This window comes from Crocodylus siamensis, chromosome 12 (genome assembly GCF_052110815.1).
Source record: "Crocodylus siamensis isolate JL-2025a chromosome 12, ASM5211081v1, whole genome shotgun sequence".
Classification (NCBI taxonomy): Eukaryota; Metazoa; Chordata; order Crocodylia; family Crocodylidae; genus Crocodylus; species Crocodylus siamensis.
In genome coordinates, this window is record NC_143406.1 from 46248704 (window position 1) to 46265654 (window position 16951).

The 16951-nt window shown below is 66.3% G+C and overlaps 1 protein-coding gene across 1 annotated transcript; it reads right to left on the bottom strand.

The window, feature by feature from the left end:
• Positions 1-3093: 3093 nt before the first annotated feature.
• FLII (FLII actin remodeling protein) lies at positions 3094-16843 on the bottom strand. Its single transcript, XM_090024209.1, has 30 exons — positions 16710-16843; positions 16404-16514; positions 16250-16321; positions 15520-15600; positions 15207-15292; positions 14771-14932; positions 14385-14488; positions 13825-14000; positions 13259-13416; positions 12751-12835; positions 12187-12334; positions 11932-12065; positions 11444-11656; positions 10911-11090; positions 10554-10636; positions 10301-10375; positions 10139-10222; positions 9813-9984; positions 9628-9732; positions 9215-9406; positions 8878-9066; positions 8427-8566; positions 8053-8263; positions 7473-7627; positions 7323-7383; positions 5490-5618; positions 5129-5235; positions 4729-4834; positions 4524-4589; positions 3094-4134 (listed from the first exon to the last, which is right to left on the bottom strand). The coding sequence occupies exons 1-30, from the start codon at positions 16770-16772 to the stop codon at positions 4000-4002; spliced, it is 3783 nt and encodes a 1260-aa protein (XP_089880335.1). The 5' UTR covers positions 16773-16843; the 3' UTR covers positions 3094-3999.
• Positions 16844-16951: the final 108 nt, after the last annotated feature.

Consider the following 16951-nt stretch of genomic DNA (forward strand, 5'->3'; position numbering starts at 1 on the left):
GGTGATTCACCCAGGGCGAGCTGCATCTGCCCATCTGATTGCGCTGTGTGATAAGATGACTGCCTGGCTGTGGATGGGAGGAGACCCGTGGATGTGATGCACCTTGCCTGTAGCGAGGCTTTTGATACCGTCTCCCGCAGCTTTCTCACAAGCAAGGTAAGGAAGTATGGGCTGTATGAATGGCCTGCAAGGTGGATAGAAAACTGGCTGGATTGTTGGGCTTGGAGTAATCGATGGCTCAGTGTCTAGTTGACAGCTGGTATCAAGTGCAGTGCCCCAGGGATCGGTCCCGGGGCTGGTTTTGTTCAATGTCTTCATCAATGACCTGGAAGATGGGATGGAGTTCACCCTTGGCAAGTCTGTTGGGTGAGTAGTAGATACGCTGGAGGGTAGGACTAGGATTCAGAGCGACCTCGACAAATTGGAGGACTGGAGCAAAAGAAATCTCATGAGGTTCGACAAGGACAAGTGCCAAGTCCTGCATCTTGGACAGAATAACCCCCTGCACCGGTGCAGGCTGGGCAGCAGCTCTGCAGAAAAGGACCTGGGGGGGACAGCGGACAATAAGCTGAATGTAAGTCAGCAGTGTGTCCTTGTTTCCAAGAAGGCTAATGGCATACCGGGCTGCGCTGGTGGGAGCAGTGCCAGTAGGATGAAGGAAGTGATTTGTCCCCTCTCTTCAGCACTGGTGAGGCCACATCAAGGACAACAAAAAGTCCTTTTCAGATATGTGGGGAGCCGGAGGAAAAGCAAGGGCCATGTTGGACCCCTGCTAAACCAGATGGGGCAACTGACAACTGACGCCCAGGAAAAAGCCAACCTATTAAATAGGTACTTTGCGTCAGTCTTTCATCAGTCACACGGGACACCCATGCCTGCTATGGGACAGGGAAATCTGGGTGAGGGGGATCCCCTACCCTCCATCAATGCTGACCTCGTGAAGGAACACCTTGAGAAGCTGGATACCTTCAAGTCAGCCGGCCCTGACAACCTGCACCCCAGGGCACTCGAGGAGCTGGCGAGCGCCATAGCCCAGCCCCTGGCACGGGTCTTTGAGAGCTCCTGGCGCTCTGGTGTAGTGCCCGAAGACTGGGAGAAGGCCAATGTGGTGCCGATCTTCAAGAAAGGGAGGAGAGTGGATTTGGCTAACTACAGGCCCATCAGCCTGACTTCTATCCTGGGGAAGATCTTAGAAAAGTTTATTAAGGAGGCCATCCTTGAGGGACTGGCCCAGGCTAACATCCCAAGGGATAGCCAGCACGGGTTTGTTGTGGGTAGGTCTTGTTTGACCAATCTCATTTCCTTCTATGACCAGGTGACCTATCACCTGGACAAGGGAGAAGAGATTGATGTCATATATCTTGACTTCAAAAAAGCTTTTGATCTGGTATCCCATGATCACCTCTTGGCCAAACTGCCCAGTTGTGGCCTTGGCTCCACCACGATCCGCTGGCTGGGAAATTGGCTTCGTGGTCGGACCCAGAGGGTTGTGATTGATGGCAGTCACTCATCATGGTGTCCTGTGACCCATCCTGTTCAACATCTTCATTAACGATGTGGACATTGGAGTCAGGAGTGGACTGGCCAAGTTCGCCGATGACACCAAACTTTGGGGCAAAGCATCCACGCCAGAAGATAGACGGGTGATCCAGGCTGACCTGGACAAGCTCAGCAAATGGGCAGACGAGAACCTGATGGTGTTTAACACCGAAAAATGCAAGGTTCTCCACCTTGGGAGGAAAAACCTGCAGCACCCTTATAGGCTCGGCAGTGCTACGTTGGTTAGCACTACAGAAGAAAGAGACTTGGGGGTCATCACTGACCACAAGATGAACATGAGCCTGCAATGAGATGCTGCGGCTAGTAAAGCGACCAAAATGCTGGCGTGCATCCATAGATGCTTCTCGAGCAAATCCTGGGACGTCATTCTCCCCTTGTACTCGGCCTTGGTGAGGCCGGAGCTGGAGTACTGTGTCCAGTTTTGGGCTCCACAATTCAAAAAGGATGTGGAGAAGCTTGAGAGAGTCCAGAGGAGAGCCACGCGCATGATCAGAGGTCAGGAAAACAGATCTTACGATGACAGGCTGAGAGCCATGGGACTCTTTAGCCTGGAAAAGCGCAGGCTCAGGGGTGATCTGATGGCCACCTATAAGTTTATCGGGGGTGACCACCAGGATCTGGGGGAATGTCTGTTCACCAGAGCACCCCGAGGGATGACAGGGTCGAACGGTCACAAACTCCTGCAAGACCACTTCAGGCTGGACATAAGGAAGAATTTCTTTACTGTCCGAGCCCCCAAGGTCCGGAACAGTCTGCCAGCGGAGGTGGTTCAAGCACCTACGCTGAACACCTTCAAGAGTAAATTGGATGCTTATCTTGCTGGGATCCTATGACCCCAGCTGACTTCCTGCCCTTTGGGCAGGGGGCTGGACTCGATGAACTCCCGAGGTCCCTTCCAGCCCTAATGTCTATGAAATCTGGAGTCCTGTGTCTCACTGCAGAAAGGATGTGGACAAGTTGGGGAGAGTCCAGCGGAGGGCAACAAAATGCTTTGGGGGCAGGTGCGGCATGACTTGAGAGAACTGGGCTTATTTAGCCTGGAGAAGAGCAGACCGAGGGGGACTGAATAGCAGCCTTCACCTCCCTGCACGGGGGCTGCAAAGAGGATGAAGCTGGGCTGGTCGCAGTGGGGGCAGATGCCAGGACAAGGAGCAATGGGCTCAAGCTGCAATAAGGGAAACTGAATATTAGGAAGGATTTTCTCCTTAAGAGGGGAAGCACTGGACCAGGCTCCCCAGGGTGGTGGCAGACTCTCCTCCATCCTTGGGGATTTTCAAAACCCAGCTAGACAGCCTTGGCCGGGATGCTGTAGCTGGGGCTGGTCCTGCTTTGAGCAGGGGGTTGGACTAGATGCGACCTCCTGGGCCTGCTTCCTGATCAGACCTTCTCCTGCCGCGCATTACAGCCCCCGCCGTGCCTGCCCCGGCCAGCTCCACGGGAGTCCCCGCATGGCCCCAGCCAGCTCCCTGGGGCGGGGGCACAGGCAGGGATGGCCTCCCCTGCTTCTCTGCAAGCACCACCAGGACCACCGCGAGCTGTGAAGTGCAAGTTTATTGATATGATGCAGCACACGGGCCCAGACAGCCCCCCTCCGACCCCCTGACCCCCCCACGAGCGCAGACAGCAGCAGCCAAGGGCAGAGCCTGCTGGGGCTGGGGGAGGAAGGCGCTGTGCAGCAAAGGTGCCCACTGGGTGCTGCCCCACACTCAGTGCCACGAGAGGCCATGGGGGCTCAGCCCAGCGTGGCAGCCGTTTTGGGCCCGGGGAGGGGTCAGCCAGCCCCAGCGCCCGAGAGCATTTGCAGGGCGAGGGAGGGTCGGGGCAGTGAGGCCGGGCTGCTGCGCTCCAGCGGCAGGGAGCAGTGGGTCCCTAAGGCACAGACAGCTGCTCATTCCTGTTCACAACCTGGGGCATGGGTGGCGGGGGTTGAACCTCCTCCTGCCCCCAGCCGCAGGGAGCTGGGCTGAGGCTGGAGCAGCTGCTCTGCTTCTACCACTTCTGCCTGGGTTGAGCAGCCGCCAGCTCCCAGCTGATGCCCTGTTTGCCCAGTGCCCCTGCCGCTGCGGGCCCCAGGCTCCAGGGAGGGGGCCAGAGCCCTCCCTGCCTCCAGGCATGGCACAGCCTGCTCCTCCTCGGAGCCCGGAGGCACGCAAGGGAAGCCAGCTCCAGACAGCAGCCCCTGCCTGGGGCTCAGCGGTGCCTGCTGGGGTCTCCAGTGCTGAGGAAGAGGCAGAAGCAGGCACCGCACACCCGTTGCAGCCATGCTGAGCGCAGCGCAGACAGGTCCAGCAGCAGGGCGGTGCGGGCAGCACCAGCCAGCGTTGGGGGCTGCAGGGGTAGGGGGCCAGGGTGGGGGGGGGGTCTCTGTTCCTGCCCTTCCCGAAGCGGCGTGCATGGTGCAGGGCTGACCCTGCGCAGTCCCGCTCGACCCAGCCTGGCCTAGGCGGGCGGTTTGCGGAAACCGCTCCAGGCGTGGAAGCAGCGGGTGAAGGGATGGGGCTCGTTGCCTTTGCGCACCAGGCGCAGCTTTCGTGGGTGCTCGGCGTCCTTGGAGCGCATGTGCTGGATGTACACCTGCGGGGGTGGGGGGGGGTCAGGCTCCAGCCTGCTCACTGACCTTAAGGGAATGCTACACCCACTGCTGCCCCCACACCCGGCCTGGCCCCCGATCCAGCTAGGGAGCTGCATGAACTAGCCTCTACCACCTCCCTCTGGGGCAGCCAACACCGAGCAGGGGAGCAAAAGGCCAAAGCCAGGCACCTCTACAAGGGCAGCAGGGCAGAGACACCCAGGGTTAAAGGGTCAACGACCAACATGCTCCAACACCCCTCAGCACATTCCCTCCCCTCCCCAGGGGACACAGGCTCCCCCATGCAGGAGGAGGGGGTGCCTCTGGCTCCACCACACCTGAGCAGGGTCCCCAGGGGTGCATGGCGGCAGCACGGCTGGGGACAGGCTCTTACCTGGCAGGCTTTCAGGCTGAGCTTGATCTCCACCTGGCTGGTCTGGGTCCCTACCCACATGTAAACCTGCAGGGAAGAGCAGGGGGTCAGGGGCCAGTGTGGGTTACGGGCAGGAGGGCAGCCGGGAGGTATTGGGAACAAAGCAGGGTGCTACGGCTGGCCAGACCTGCAGGGTCAGGGGTCAGGAGCCAGCCCCGGGACTCACCTCATGGCCATTGTCCAGCAACATGATGTCATCGTCTGCCAAGTCATCCTGGCAGAAGTCCGAGCACTTCTCGGACACGGAGAAGTAGCCCTTCTCGTTGGAGCACCTGTGGCACCAAAACATCAGGCACGGGCGCCAGGACTAGCTGCCCCCCCCACCCCCCGCCTCAGGGCCGCAAGGGTCCAGGCTGCGTCCAGCCCCAACGAGCGCCCCCCTCCCCTGCAGACCCTGTGCACAGGGGGTCTCCAGTCTGGGGCCATGGAGGCTGCAGGGCTGCGAAGGGCAGGAGGTTGCCCCAGCCCAGCTGGAGGGGATGCCAGCACCCTGGCAGGTCCAGCAGCCCACCCCAGCGGGCTGTGCCTGGTGCAGCTGAAGGCCGTGTCCCCCCGCCCGGGCGCACCTGAAGAGCCGCGAGTGCTTCATGTAGTCGGCATCCTCGTCATAGGGCTTCTGGGCCCCAATGCCCACCCAGAAGAAGTTCTCAGGCTCTTCCCCCTCGTTGATCACCTGTGGGACATGGAGAGGGGTCAGGAGTCACCCACAGCTCCGCAGGCTTCACGGTCCTGCCGAGGCCTGTTCTGCCCCCGGGGCAGCGAGGAGGTGCAGAGGCACTTCTGTCCCCACTGGGGACGACGGAGCTGGACACGGGTGGGAAGCCACCCTGATGCTCTGCTCGGGCCCCAGCGGCCTTGCCGCATCTGTACACTGTCCACCTGAAGGCAGGACCCCCCCGGCACAGACCCCCGCACCGCCTGCCTCACCTGCTTGCTGTAGGAGTCGTCGAACATGTGGTTCATGATGTCCTCGGCCAGCTTGGCCTCGTCAGGGTCGGCCGCACGGCCCACCCAGGTGTACACGATGCCCTGGTTGTCTGTGCTCTCGAAGGGCACCTGGGGGAGGGCAGAGGTCAGAGCACGGGGGCAAAATTGGGGCATTAAGGGGCTGGTGCCCAGGCTGCATCTGGGGCACTCCCCCCTGAGGCCTTTGCTTGGAGGGGTTGGGAGTGGACAGACATTTGTCTCAGGACCGGGACCCAGGACCCGCAGCCAGGGGGGTCCCCAGAGAGGTCACGGCCCCAGCGTAAGCATCGTGGGGAAGTCGAGCTGGGCGATGACCGCGTCCTGCCCCTGCTCAGGGCAGGATCGCCCCTGCTCAGGGCAGGATCACCCCTGGCTAAACCCTCACAGCCACGTGCCTGCCTACCCTGCTCCTGAACACTTCCAAGGACGGGGACTCCCCTGCCCCTCTCGGGGCCTGTTTTCACGCTTGGCCCCCCTTGTAGCCAGAAACACCCCCGCCACTTCAATCCCCTGCTGCAGCCTAAGGCCGCTGCTTCCAGTCCCACAGAGAAGAGCCCAGCTCCAGCTTCTGTCATCACCCTCAGGGCTTTGATCAAATCCCACCTCTGTTGCCACTTCTCCGCGCCAGCCCGCCCTCATGGGTCCTGGGCCCATGTTATTTGTGTCCGCACCAGCCCACGGCCGCGAGGGCTACCGGGCGAGGTCCTCAGCAGCCGCATCTAGACGAGATGCTGCACGGCTGTTACGGCAGTCGCTTAGTACTTGCACAACCAAGTACTAAAAATGAAACGACTACACCGTACCCGGCGTTACTGCACAGCAACATCCCCGCACAGTTGCCCAATGACATGCACTGCACAGGAGCATCGCCTCCCAGCGAGCGACCGGCGACGCTACGACACAGTAGTAACGAGCATCTTGTGTAGACGCGGCCAGTGCCTCCCAGCGGCAGGACTGCCTAACAGCTGCCGACAGCAGCCGCGGGGGCCCGCTCCTGACCCGCGCACCTGAACCCGGGTCTGTGGCCACCTGCCCCCCCGGCCAGCGTCTATCTGTGGCTTGGAGCGAGCTTCTTCCCTGCTAGAGCACGGCGGCAGTGGGCGACGCCTGGGGAGGGCTGGGCTCTGCATCAGAGGTGTGCAAGAGGAGGGCGGACAGCCCCTAGGTGGGGGGCATCTAGGCGCAGCGATGCCCGTGCTCTACTACAGGGTTTCCCCGGCTTCTGGGCTCTGCTAGCTGCCGCATGAGGCCTGGATTTTTTTCCTCCATGCGTGTCAAGGTTTGGGGAGTTTTTTTGCCTTCCTCAGCAGCACTGGGTGTTGGCTGCAGCCCAGGCTGGGGTTGGCACCTGGGCTGGGCCAGCGATCCCGCATGGACTTAAAGCTGCTGGCTCCCGGCAGTAGGGTCTCGCCCCTCTGCTCGAGGTCAGACAGATGCCCGATGGGAGGAAGTTTCCTTTCTGACCTCCCCCGTGTCAGACGGGCACGGACTGGGTCCCCCGGGCTCTCTCAAGTGGATGCTAACAAGCTTTGCAGCCGCAGGACGCTGGCTGCCGCGGCCCCGGCGGCAGGCTCAGGCGCGAGGTCTCGTGTCACGTCATGGCTGACTGTCGTTTGGCTCAGAGGTTGCGTCTGTCTGGGCTGGGCTGGTCCTGCGTCTGGCGGCACTAGCCGCGACCTCCGCGGGGCCTGAGCTCCGTGACCCTAACTGCGACCGGGCTCCAGCAGCACCCCGCCCCGACGAGCTCCCTCCTTCGGCGAGAGGACACCCCGCGGCCCCCGCGCCGGCGCTCACCTTCAGGATGAAGCAGAACTCGGAGTTGAGCAGGCTGGCGTCGGTGCCGATCTGGATGCACCTGCGGGCACACGAGGTGCTGGCGTCACCCCCTGCCCGGGGAGGCCCCGAAGCGCCCGCCCCACACCCAGGGGCACAGCGTGGGCTCACCGGGTGCAGAGCGCGCTGCCGTTGGTGCGGACGTGGTACAGGCTGGGCTGCAGGCTGTCGGCCTTGGCCTTCCGCTTGCCTTTGTGGATGATGAACTTGCGCTTGAAGTGCGACAGAAACTTGGGGTTCTCCTGCTGCTGGGTCATGCGCACCACCTGGGGGGGACAAGCGAGGAGGCGGGGCACATGCAAATGAGGCCCCACCCATTCACCTGCACCAGAGGGAAATGAGCCCCCAGCCCTGCGGACCCAGTAAACGAGGCCCTGGCCACTCCTACGTGGCCCCAAATACAAGAGGGCGGGGCTCATTTGCATCACCACAGGCAGATGAGACCACAGCCACGCGTGCAGCAGGTCACCCTATGCAAATTAAGCCCTGCTCACTCATGCACGACCCCAAATGCAAACGAACCCCGTGAACCCGGGCATGCCACTCAGTGCAAGCAAGCCCCGCCCACCCACACCTGCGTCACCGCAGGCACGAGGCCCCGCCCACCCACACCGCGCGTCATCGTAGCAGGTGGAGGCCCCGCCCACCCAGGGAACCCTCCATTGCACCCCTGGGCCCCCCCGGCCCCCACCTCCAGCTTGCCGGGGAAGAGACTCTCGAACTTCTTCTGCAGGCTGAAGGTGAAGGTGAGCCAGCCCATGTTGGAGGCCTCGCGGCCCTGCCAGAAGTACACCACGCACTGGAAGTCCTCCTCGGGCGGCTTCTCCTCCTCCTCCGCCTCGCCCGGCCCCTCGCCCTTTTTCTTCTCCTCGTCTGCTTCGTACTCCACCGGCACCCAGTACCTGGGGGGTGGCGCCGGTGATGCGGGGTAGGGGGCACGCAAGCTGCCCCCGCCACCCCCCGTGGCCCCACCAGTCCAAATGCTGCCCCCGCCAGCTCCGCACCGTGCCAGCTAGAGAGCTGGGCAGGAAGCGAGGGCTCAGATGGCCCGACCCGGGGCGGTACCTGCACAGGAAGACGTAGCAGTCCTGGGTGTGGAAGTGCCCAAACTCCTCCTCGGGCAGGCGGGCGAACTTCTTGCCCTCCAGGACAAAGCCCTCCATGCCATCCAGGTCCTCGTTCCACTCCTCCATCAGCTGCTCCGCCTGCCCCCGCCCCCCGGGGACACAAGGACGGTGAAGGGGAGCTGGGCTGCTGGGCGCTGTGCTCCCACGTCCCGCGAAGCCTGCCCCCACCTACCCCAGAGCCTGATGGGGCCCAGCTTCCCTGGCCAGGTGGCACTGGCAATACCCAGCCACGGAGACTCCCCCTCGCACATCCTCCCCAACCCAAACCAGACGCCAGCGGGGTGGGGGCGAGCCCCAGGTTGCTACATGTCTCCATCGCAGGCTCCGGAGGGTGCGTGGGGCGACAGCCCTGCTCGCGGAGCCCACGAGGCCCGGACCCCCGACCGTACCTCCGTCAGGGCCATGGGGGGCTGGCGGGGCAGGAACAGGGCCGTGAGGTCGGCCTTCATCTGGTCCTTCTTCTCGGCATCCTTCTTCACCTTGCCGGCTAGCCCCTCGGCCTGCAGCACGGTCTCGGCACTGCGGGTGTAGTCCACCTTGAGCACGTCGTCCCAGTTCTTGAACTTGGACTTGAACACCTGCAAGGGAGGGGAGGGGGTGAGAAACCAGGCACCTCAGCCTGCCTCCAGTCGGGGCAGGGGGGAGGCTGGGAATGAGACTCTCCCCCCAGCAGGAGAGGATCCACCCACGGTCCCTGGCCCGGCTCCCAAGCCCACCCAGCCCCACCTGGCACTCGGTGCCCTCGAGGTTGCGGGTGACGATGGCATGCTTGGGGCGGTGCAGCATGCCACAAAGCTCCTGGCCCAGCTTCAGGGCCGCGGCCCGCACCAGGCGTGGGGACTTCCGGCCGATCCAGATGAAGACGTCCGACCAACAGTCCAGGATGTACACGGAGCGCGTGTCCAGCAGGCTCTGCAGCTGTGGGGGGAGCAGGAGAGGGGCTCGCAGGGGTGTGGGGTCCCCCAGGACAGCCCCTGCCCAACTCGAGGGGGTGGCTCTCCCACCACGCAAGGAGCTGTTTGCATCTGGCGCCATTTCCACCCCCCCCAGGGGGCTCTCAGGAGCCAGGGCAGGGAGAGGGGGCAGTAGAAACCCCCTTGATGCCCCCTTTGTGCCCTCCCCTATGCACCCAGTCCTACCAGGCGCATCTCCGGCAGCAGCTCCACCTTCGGACGCTGTTTGTGCTCCACCGAGAGCTTGTAGTTGATTTGGGGCAGCTCCAGGTAGCCCAGCCCCAGGCCGACCTGTGCCAGGGTGACAGGAGATGATGGGCAGGTGAGGGGGGTAGGGGGCACCCCCAGGCCAGGGGCAGGGACTGTCCTACCTTATACAGCTTGGGTTTGGGTGGCTGGAAGTCGTCTGGGACGTTGGGCTTGATCTCCGGGGGGGCCCCCCCCAGCACCTCCCAGAAGGCGGGCTCCTCCTGGCCCTGGCTCAGCAGCGTGATCTCCGCCTTGCCCTTGCGCTCGTTCTTGTTGATCTTCTCGGCGAAGAGCCTGCGAGGGGGAGCAGCCGGGGACGGTAAGAGGCAGGGAGCCAGGCCCTGGCACGCGGCGCCTGGGCACAGCCCTGGGCCGGAGGGACGCGGACCCGGGCTCCCCCCAGCCCCAGGGCCGCTTCGGGTCCGTGCGTGCCCTGCCCCCAGCTCACCTGGCCTTGGTGGTGCTGCTCAGGGTGGCCTGGCCCCCGCGCCACACGTAGAGGTCGAGGCCGTGGTCCAGCAGGAAGACAAACCTGGAGACGCAGAGGAGCGGGGGTGAGAGGCGCAGCGCTGGGGCCCCAATGTGGGGCTGGGGGGGGACCCACACTCACCGGGGGTCCAGCGACGTGCCCTTCAGTGGCACCGGCTCCAGCCTGATGTTCTTCTTGCCATAGACACGATACAGCCTGCAGCGACACGGGCAGGTGAGCACGTCCCCCGGAGCCCCCCAAGGCGCAACGGCGCTGGCCGTCCAGGCAGGGACCCCGCGGCTCCGGCTCCAGCCTCTCGCGGGGACCCTCTCCCTGCTGCCCTGCCACCGCCCGGGGGGGGTCGGCCCTGCTGCCCGAGCAGCCCTGCCGCTACCTGGTGAGGTAATGGGTGTCGTCGACGGTGAAGAAGCCGCTGGCTGAGCCCCCCTCGATGTAGGAGATCTCGTGGTCAAACACCTGAGGGCAAGGACCAGGGATCAGCCTGGGGCAGAGGGACAGTGCGGGGTGGGGGGCTCCCTGCTCCCCCAGGGCAGAGCTGGAAGCCCACCCCGAGCCCGAAAGCCCCCGGAGCGGACGCACACAGGAGCTGCATAGCCTCACCCCCTTCCCCATACCCCCAATGCTGAGGGCAGCCTCAGGCACAGGCGGGGAGCGGGTCTCGAACTCGTGCGTCCGATGGCGGCGCGGCGGGCAAGGCTGGGGGCAGAGGGGGGAGCCGGGCGGTTGGTACCTGGCTGAATTCGTCGCTCTCGTCGCCCATCTCCTCGCGCACGCTGCGGCACTGGGCACCCAGGTAGTTGCGCAGGTTGACGGCGTGGATGGCGGAGCAGGCCTTCTTGTCCAGCGTGGCCTCCTGCCCGATCCAGTAGTAGATCTCCCAGCTCAGCGAGCCATTATCGTCCAGGAAGGTCTGGGGGGGAGACGGGGTCGGGTCTCAGTGCCTTGCTCCCCAGGGTGCAGGGGCCGCTCGGGAGGCGATGGGGAAGCCTCGGCCGGCTGGAGCGAGCCGGGGTCGTACAACCAGCCCTCAAAGAGAGAGAGGCCTAGTGCGCAAACCACGGCTGAAGGAGGGAAGCCAGGACACCCGGGTGCCACGTCCAGCCCAGAAAGAGCGTGTCCGAACACCCCGCAGGCAGGACACTGGGTTGCATCCTCAGCCCCATCCGCGGCCCACCGCGCGACCTGGGCCAGTCCCTTCCCCCAGGGGTCTGCACCGCCCCAGCAGCGCCCGTGGCGGGGTCGGGGATGGCGGGGGGCCGTCACCTTGAGCACGATGTAGCAGTCGGCCTCGTAGAACTTGCCGTGGAAAGCCTCGTCCACCGGGGTGGGCACAAAGTTCTCGATCTGCCAGACGGACACGCCCGGGATCTGCCCCACGTCCTCGGTGAAGAACTCCGAGTAGTCCAGGTGCGGCTTCTCCAGGCTCTGGTCCCAGCGTCGCGTCTTCATATCCGGGGACTTCGCGTCCTCGTGCTCCTGGCGGGGGAGGGCGGGGGGCTGCGATGGGCACCAGAGGCAGAGGACCCCCCCGCCTCTGCTGCCCGCACACGCACATAGACACGCGAGGCAGGGTGCCCACATGCGCACGGATAGGCTAAGCAGGGGGTCCACACATGGTGCACGTGCACAATGCTAGCACGCACCCACACACACGCACTAGGCAGGGCACGCACACATGCCGTCACGTGCACGCACACACACAATACGCGCGCGTGCACGGGGCATCCACCCGTGCCGGCACCAGCCCCCACCTGCAGCGTCCGGCTCTTCTCTTGCGCCACGTCGGACATGCCCTTCAGCACCTGCTTGGCCTGGTCATCCTGGGCCGAGTCCTTGCGTCGCCGCAGCCGCATCTTGCGGGCCAGGGGGTCCTTGGTGCCGCCGCCTGTGCCGCGGGTGGGGGGAAGCACTGGTGACCACCGAGCCATCCTGCCCCACAGCCCTGCCAGAGCCAGGCCCACAGCTGGTCTGGCCTCCGCTCCCCGCCTTGCTGCCTCCCCCCGGACCTGCAGCGGCCGCAGCCACGGTGGCCGGCGAGGCGCCTGCCAGGCGCAGCTGGTTCTGCAGGGAGAAGTCGATGTTGTACCACTCCGAGGTGCGGTCCACGGGCTTCGGCGGCATCACCAGGCTGGGGTTCTCCCGCACGTCCAGGATCTGTGGGCACCGACACGCTCGCTCGCACCCAGGCCCCCCCAGCCCAAAGCCCGTGGCCAGTCACATGGCAAGGGACCCCCCAGGTAGCCCCTGCCACCCACGGGGGCCCGCTTCAGCGCAGCAGCACATGCTCCCCTGGCACGCTGCGTTGTGCAAGCACCCTGCAGGGAACGGGGCTGCCCGGGCCTGTCCCAGTGCCGGGCGCCGCAGCTCCAGCCTTGTGAGAGCCCCCACGGGACAGGGCAGGCCCGGCACGGCAGCATGTGGGTCTCTCTCAGCTCCAGGCCCGCGGCTGACTCTGGCACCAGAGCTGGGTGCAGCCCTCCCACCCACGTTTCTGCAGTGCCCAGGGGGATGTGGCGGCAGGGGCGTCTCGGGGGACCCTCCAAAAATGGTTTTTGCTACAGGCACCTCACCTCCACGTCCGTCAGGAAGTGGATGGCCTCCGGCAGCGTGACCAGGCGGTTCTTGTTGAGCACCAGCTTCCTCAGCTTTGCACACCTTCGAGGGGAGCAAGAGGCCACATAAGCCAAGGGCTGGCACTCCCCCCACACGGCTCGGGCTAGCGTGGTGGGCCCGGGCTGGGGGGAGCCCGATAGCCCCAGGGGAGGGGCGCTTGCAGGGACAGCGCTCCGTGCGGGGAGCAGCAGCCACCTGCTCTTGCCCGGGGGGGCCCGGGCAGCTGAGCCACCCCCTGCTCTCCATGAGAAAATCACCCAGCTCACGCCCGGCTGCCTACCCCGCAGAGCCTTGAGCCCCCCCCGCCACTGACTGCGCAGGGCACCTGGAAGGGGGAGGGCATGGGGCCGTTCCCAGTGCTTGCGGGGCCTGGGTACCACGGGGCTGGGGGCGCTCTGCCAGGACAGACGGCAGCTAGCAGGGCCGACAGCAAGCAGCCCCCCGCCCCCGGGCCAGGACCCCCACCTGCAAAGGCTCTCCGGGATGAGCTCCAGGTTGTTGTTGGCAGCCATGAACTCTTCCAGGCTGGCCAGCTTGCCGATGCCGGAGGGGATGCCGTCGAAGTCCAGCTTGTTGGAGTTCAGGTACAGCTTCTTCACCTTGGTCAGCTTGCAGATGGCCGACTGGAGGGGAGCAGAGCTGGTCACCCCCTCTGCACCTGTGGCCGGGTCAGGGCCGGCACGCAGTCGAAGCCCCCGGCATCTGCACCCTGCCAGTGGTCCAGCCTGGCCCAGGGAGGCGAGGAGCAAGGCTGCTGGGCAGCCAAGGGAGGACACCTGCACCTCCCTGGGGGGAGCTTTGCCCCTGGCCTGGGTGGGGAGGGGCGCGGGGCAGGGTCAGACCTGGGAGGCTGGGCATAGCCGGGGGCAGGAAGCCCGAGCGAGGGGGGCCGACCCAGGCCTGCTGAGTCACGGGAAGGGCAGGCCCGGCCCCGCTCGTGATGCAACGGCATTTGCCGCTTGCTAAACTGCGGCGAGAGCCCGCGGCTGCGGGAAGCGGGGCGCTTGGCGCGGCCAGGGCAGGCTACATACGGGCAGGGAGGTGAGCTGGTTCCTCGACAGGTTGAGGGTCTCCAGCTGGGTCCACTGGTCAATGCAGAGGGACAGCTCCGAGATCTGGTTGCTGCTCAGGTTGAGGCGCCGCAGGCTGGGCAGGGTGTAGAGGCACTCGGGCACCCGGCTCAGGTCGTTGCAGGACAGGTCCACGTCTGGGGGGCAGCAGGAGGGCAGCGAAGGCCCCAGAGGGGTAGGTGAGCGGCTCCGGCGGGGCATGGCAGTGCCCACGAGCACAGGGACAGGGCGCTCCAGGCCCCATCCACCTTCCCAAGATGCAGAGCGAGGAAAGCCCTTTACCCCGCCAACCTAGTTCCTGCCTGAGCCCCAAATCGGAGGGCTGGAAGCAAGAAACATCAGCCAGACCCTAAACCGGGCTCGTTACGGCCCCCGAGCACCAGCCCAGCCCAGTCTGCTCCTTGCCTCCAGCTGGGCTGGCCCCCACTCCTGGGAGGACGGGTACCTGGCCTGGGGGGAGGACCTCCTGCCCCCTCCCCTTCCCGGGTGCCGGGGCAAACGCCCACGGAGCGGGCACCGACCTGCCAGGTTCGTCAGGCCTTCCAGGCTCGTGGGCAGGTTGCTCTGGGTGCGCTGCGTGTTGCGGAGGTGCAGCGTCTGCAGCGCCATCATCGCCGGGAGTTGCCTTTCAGTGGGCAGAACAGAGAGCGGCCATGAGGCGGGGGCTGCGGGCGCCGGACATGCCGGGTCGGGGGAGAGGGGGACGCGGGTCCCAGCTGGGGTCACAGGCTGCTCCCAGGGGCACGGGGTCGTCCCCCTGATGCCAGGGGGCCGCGGGTCGAGCGCCCCGGGGCTGGCCGGGAGCCCCCGCAGAGGGAGCTGGGGGCACTTCGGGGGGCCGCTCGGCCTGCCTCAGGCTCCCGCTTTCCTCCCCGGGGCGGATCAGCCCCAGCCTGCAGGGCCCTACCGCAGCTGGGCGTGCAGGAGCGGGTTGTTGTTCAGGACCAGCGTCTGCAGGTGCACGAGGCGCCGCATCTGCGGGGGCAGGGTCTCCAGCCGGTTGTCGCTCAGGTCCAGGTACAGCAGGTCCGTCAGGTTGATGAACAGCTGGTTCGGGATGCTGTCGATGCTGGGGGGGCAGGAGGGGATGCGCCAGGGTCACTAGGGCTGCCTCGAGGTCCTGCCCCACGGTCACGGTGCCGCCCTCTGGGGACGGCTTCGCGGGGAGCCTCCCTCCCCCAGCCTGGGGGGGCTGCCTCTGGCAAGGTGGGAGAGCTCTGGATGCAGCTGCTCTTCCCCAAGCCGCCCCCCTTCCACATGCCCCCAGCCCTGTTGGGAGTGGGGGGCTGCCAGGAAGAGCCCAGCTCCAGGCAGCCGCGTGCCCCTCGCTCGGCCCGCCCCACCTGTTGTGGCCGAGGTTGAGGACCAGCATGTTCTTGGCGTTCTCCAGCTCGCGGGGACACTCGGTGAGCTGGTTGTAGCTCAGGTCCTGGGGGCGAGAGGCAGAGGGGCGGTCAGAAGGGTCCCCCCGTGCCCCGTTCAAACGGTGGCGACGGACGGCGAAGGGACATGCCGGGGTCACACTGCCAGGAAGTGGCAGAGACTCGGACGCACGACCCAGGAGCCCGGGGTCACCAGCCCTCTCCAGTGGCCCAGCCAGAGGGTTTTGCAGCTGGGTTTGTTCCCAGCCCGCTCTGCGCTCCCCGCGGCACATACCAGCACCGAGAGGTCGTCCAGCTGGAAGATGTCGTCGGGGACGCCCGAGTTCTTCAGGCTGTTTGCTCGGGCCACGATCGCCTGCAGAGGGGAGAGGGGGTTTGGGGCAGAGGTCACCCAACAGCCGCAGGGAGGAGGAGGGGGGATCCTAGGGGCGGGGGGCAGGGAGCAGCAGGGATTTGGTCCAGCCTGTGGGCTGCATCCTGCAGAGCCAGCAAGTACCTCCAGCCCCTGAGCCCCCCTGGGCTGGGCAGGGCCCCAGGCTGGGTCAACCCCGGTGGCCCCCAGGGTCCTCCCAGCCCAGAGCAGGGCTCCGAGCGTGCCCTCGAGCGAGTCCGCGGCTGCAGAAGGGAGCCCGGGCGTGCCCCAGGCCGCCTGCGCGTCCGCGCCAGGACAGGGGACAGAGCCCAGGAGTCCTCGGCCGCGGGGCGGGGGTCCCAGCATCCCCTGGGGCGGGGCGGGAACGGCCTGCCCCAGAGACCAGCCTCGGGGGAACCTTAAGAAGGCGCCGCGCTGGCTGGTCAGGCTGCTGGGCAGCCGGAGCCCTCTCCCCTCGGGGAGGGCAGCGCCCGCCGCCCGCATCCCGGCGCCGCAGGCCTCGTCGCCGGCCGCAGCCCCGGCGGCCTGGCTTCGCAGCACCCGAGCCCGGCACGGCCGGAGGCCCCCGCGCCCCGCCGGCGCCTGCGGGGTGGGGGCTCGGGCCCTCCGGCGGCGGCCGGCGCTCGCTCACCCGGAGGCAGGGGAGGCCGGAGAGCTCTCCGTGCAGCGTGCTCAGGCTGTTGTGGCTCACGGACAGGTGCTCCTGCGGGGAAGCCGGAGAGGGTGAGAAGAGCGCCGAGGGAGCGGCCCGCCGCCCGCAGCGCCCCGGCCCGGGCGCCCCTCACCAGCTTGTGGAGGGCGGAGAGCTCCTCGGGGAGGTAGCACAGGCCCGTGCGGTTCAGCTTCAGCCACCGCAGGCTCGTCATGCACTTCACGTGCTCCGGGAAGTAGCCGCCCTGCGGGAGGGAGGACGCGCGTCGGCCGGGCCGGGCCGGGGCGAGGCAGACCCGGGGCCAGCCCCGCCGGGCACGAGCCGAGGGCCTGAGCTCGCCCTCCGGCCGCCCAATGCAGCCCGGGGGGGGGGGGGTGCTGCTCGGCGCCCCGCGGCGGCGCCGCCCGGGCTCGGCCCCGGAGCACGCGCCCCGCGGTACCTTGAAGTCGTTGCCGCTGAGATCCACGCCGCGGATGAAGGGGAGCACGCCCGTGGCCGCCATGGCTCCGCCGGCCCGCGACAGCCGCCGCCCGCAGGAAGCGGGGCCCGCCCGCCGGCCCTTAACCCCTTCGCCGCCGCGGCTCGGTGCGCACGCGCGCGCCGGGGCCGGAGGCTTTCGTTGCGCGCCGGGGCCGGAAGGCCGGGACCCCGACCCCGATCCCGATCCCGATCCCGATCCGC

Excerpts from the sequence above, each read along its gene's own strand:
- FLII (XM_090024209.1), bottom strand. The coding sequence starts at position 16,772 with ATGGCGGCCACGGGCGTGCTCCCCTTCATCCGCGGCGTGGATCTCAGC. Across the intron at positions 14,001-14,384 it reads AGGCCTGACGAACCTGGCAG|ACGTGGACCTGTCCTGCAAC; the intron begins GTCGGTGCCCGC and ends GCTGCCCCCCAG. Across the intron at positions 12,335-12,750 it reads ACTTCCTGACGGACGTGGAG|ATCCTGGACGTGCGGGAGAA; the intron begins GTGAGGTGCCTG and ends CGGTGCCCACAG.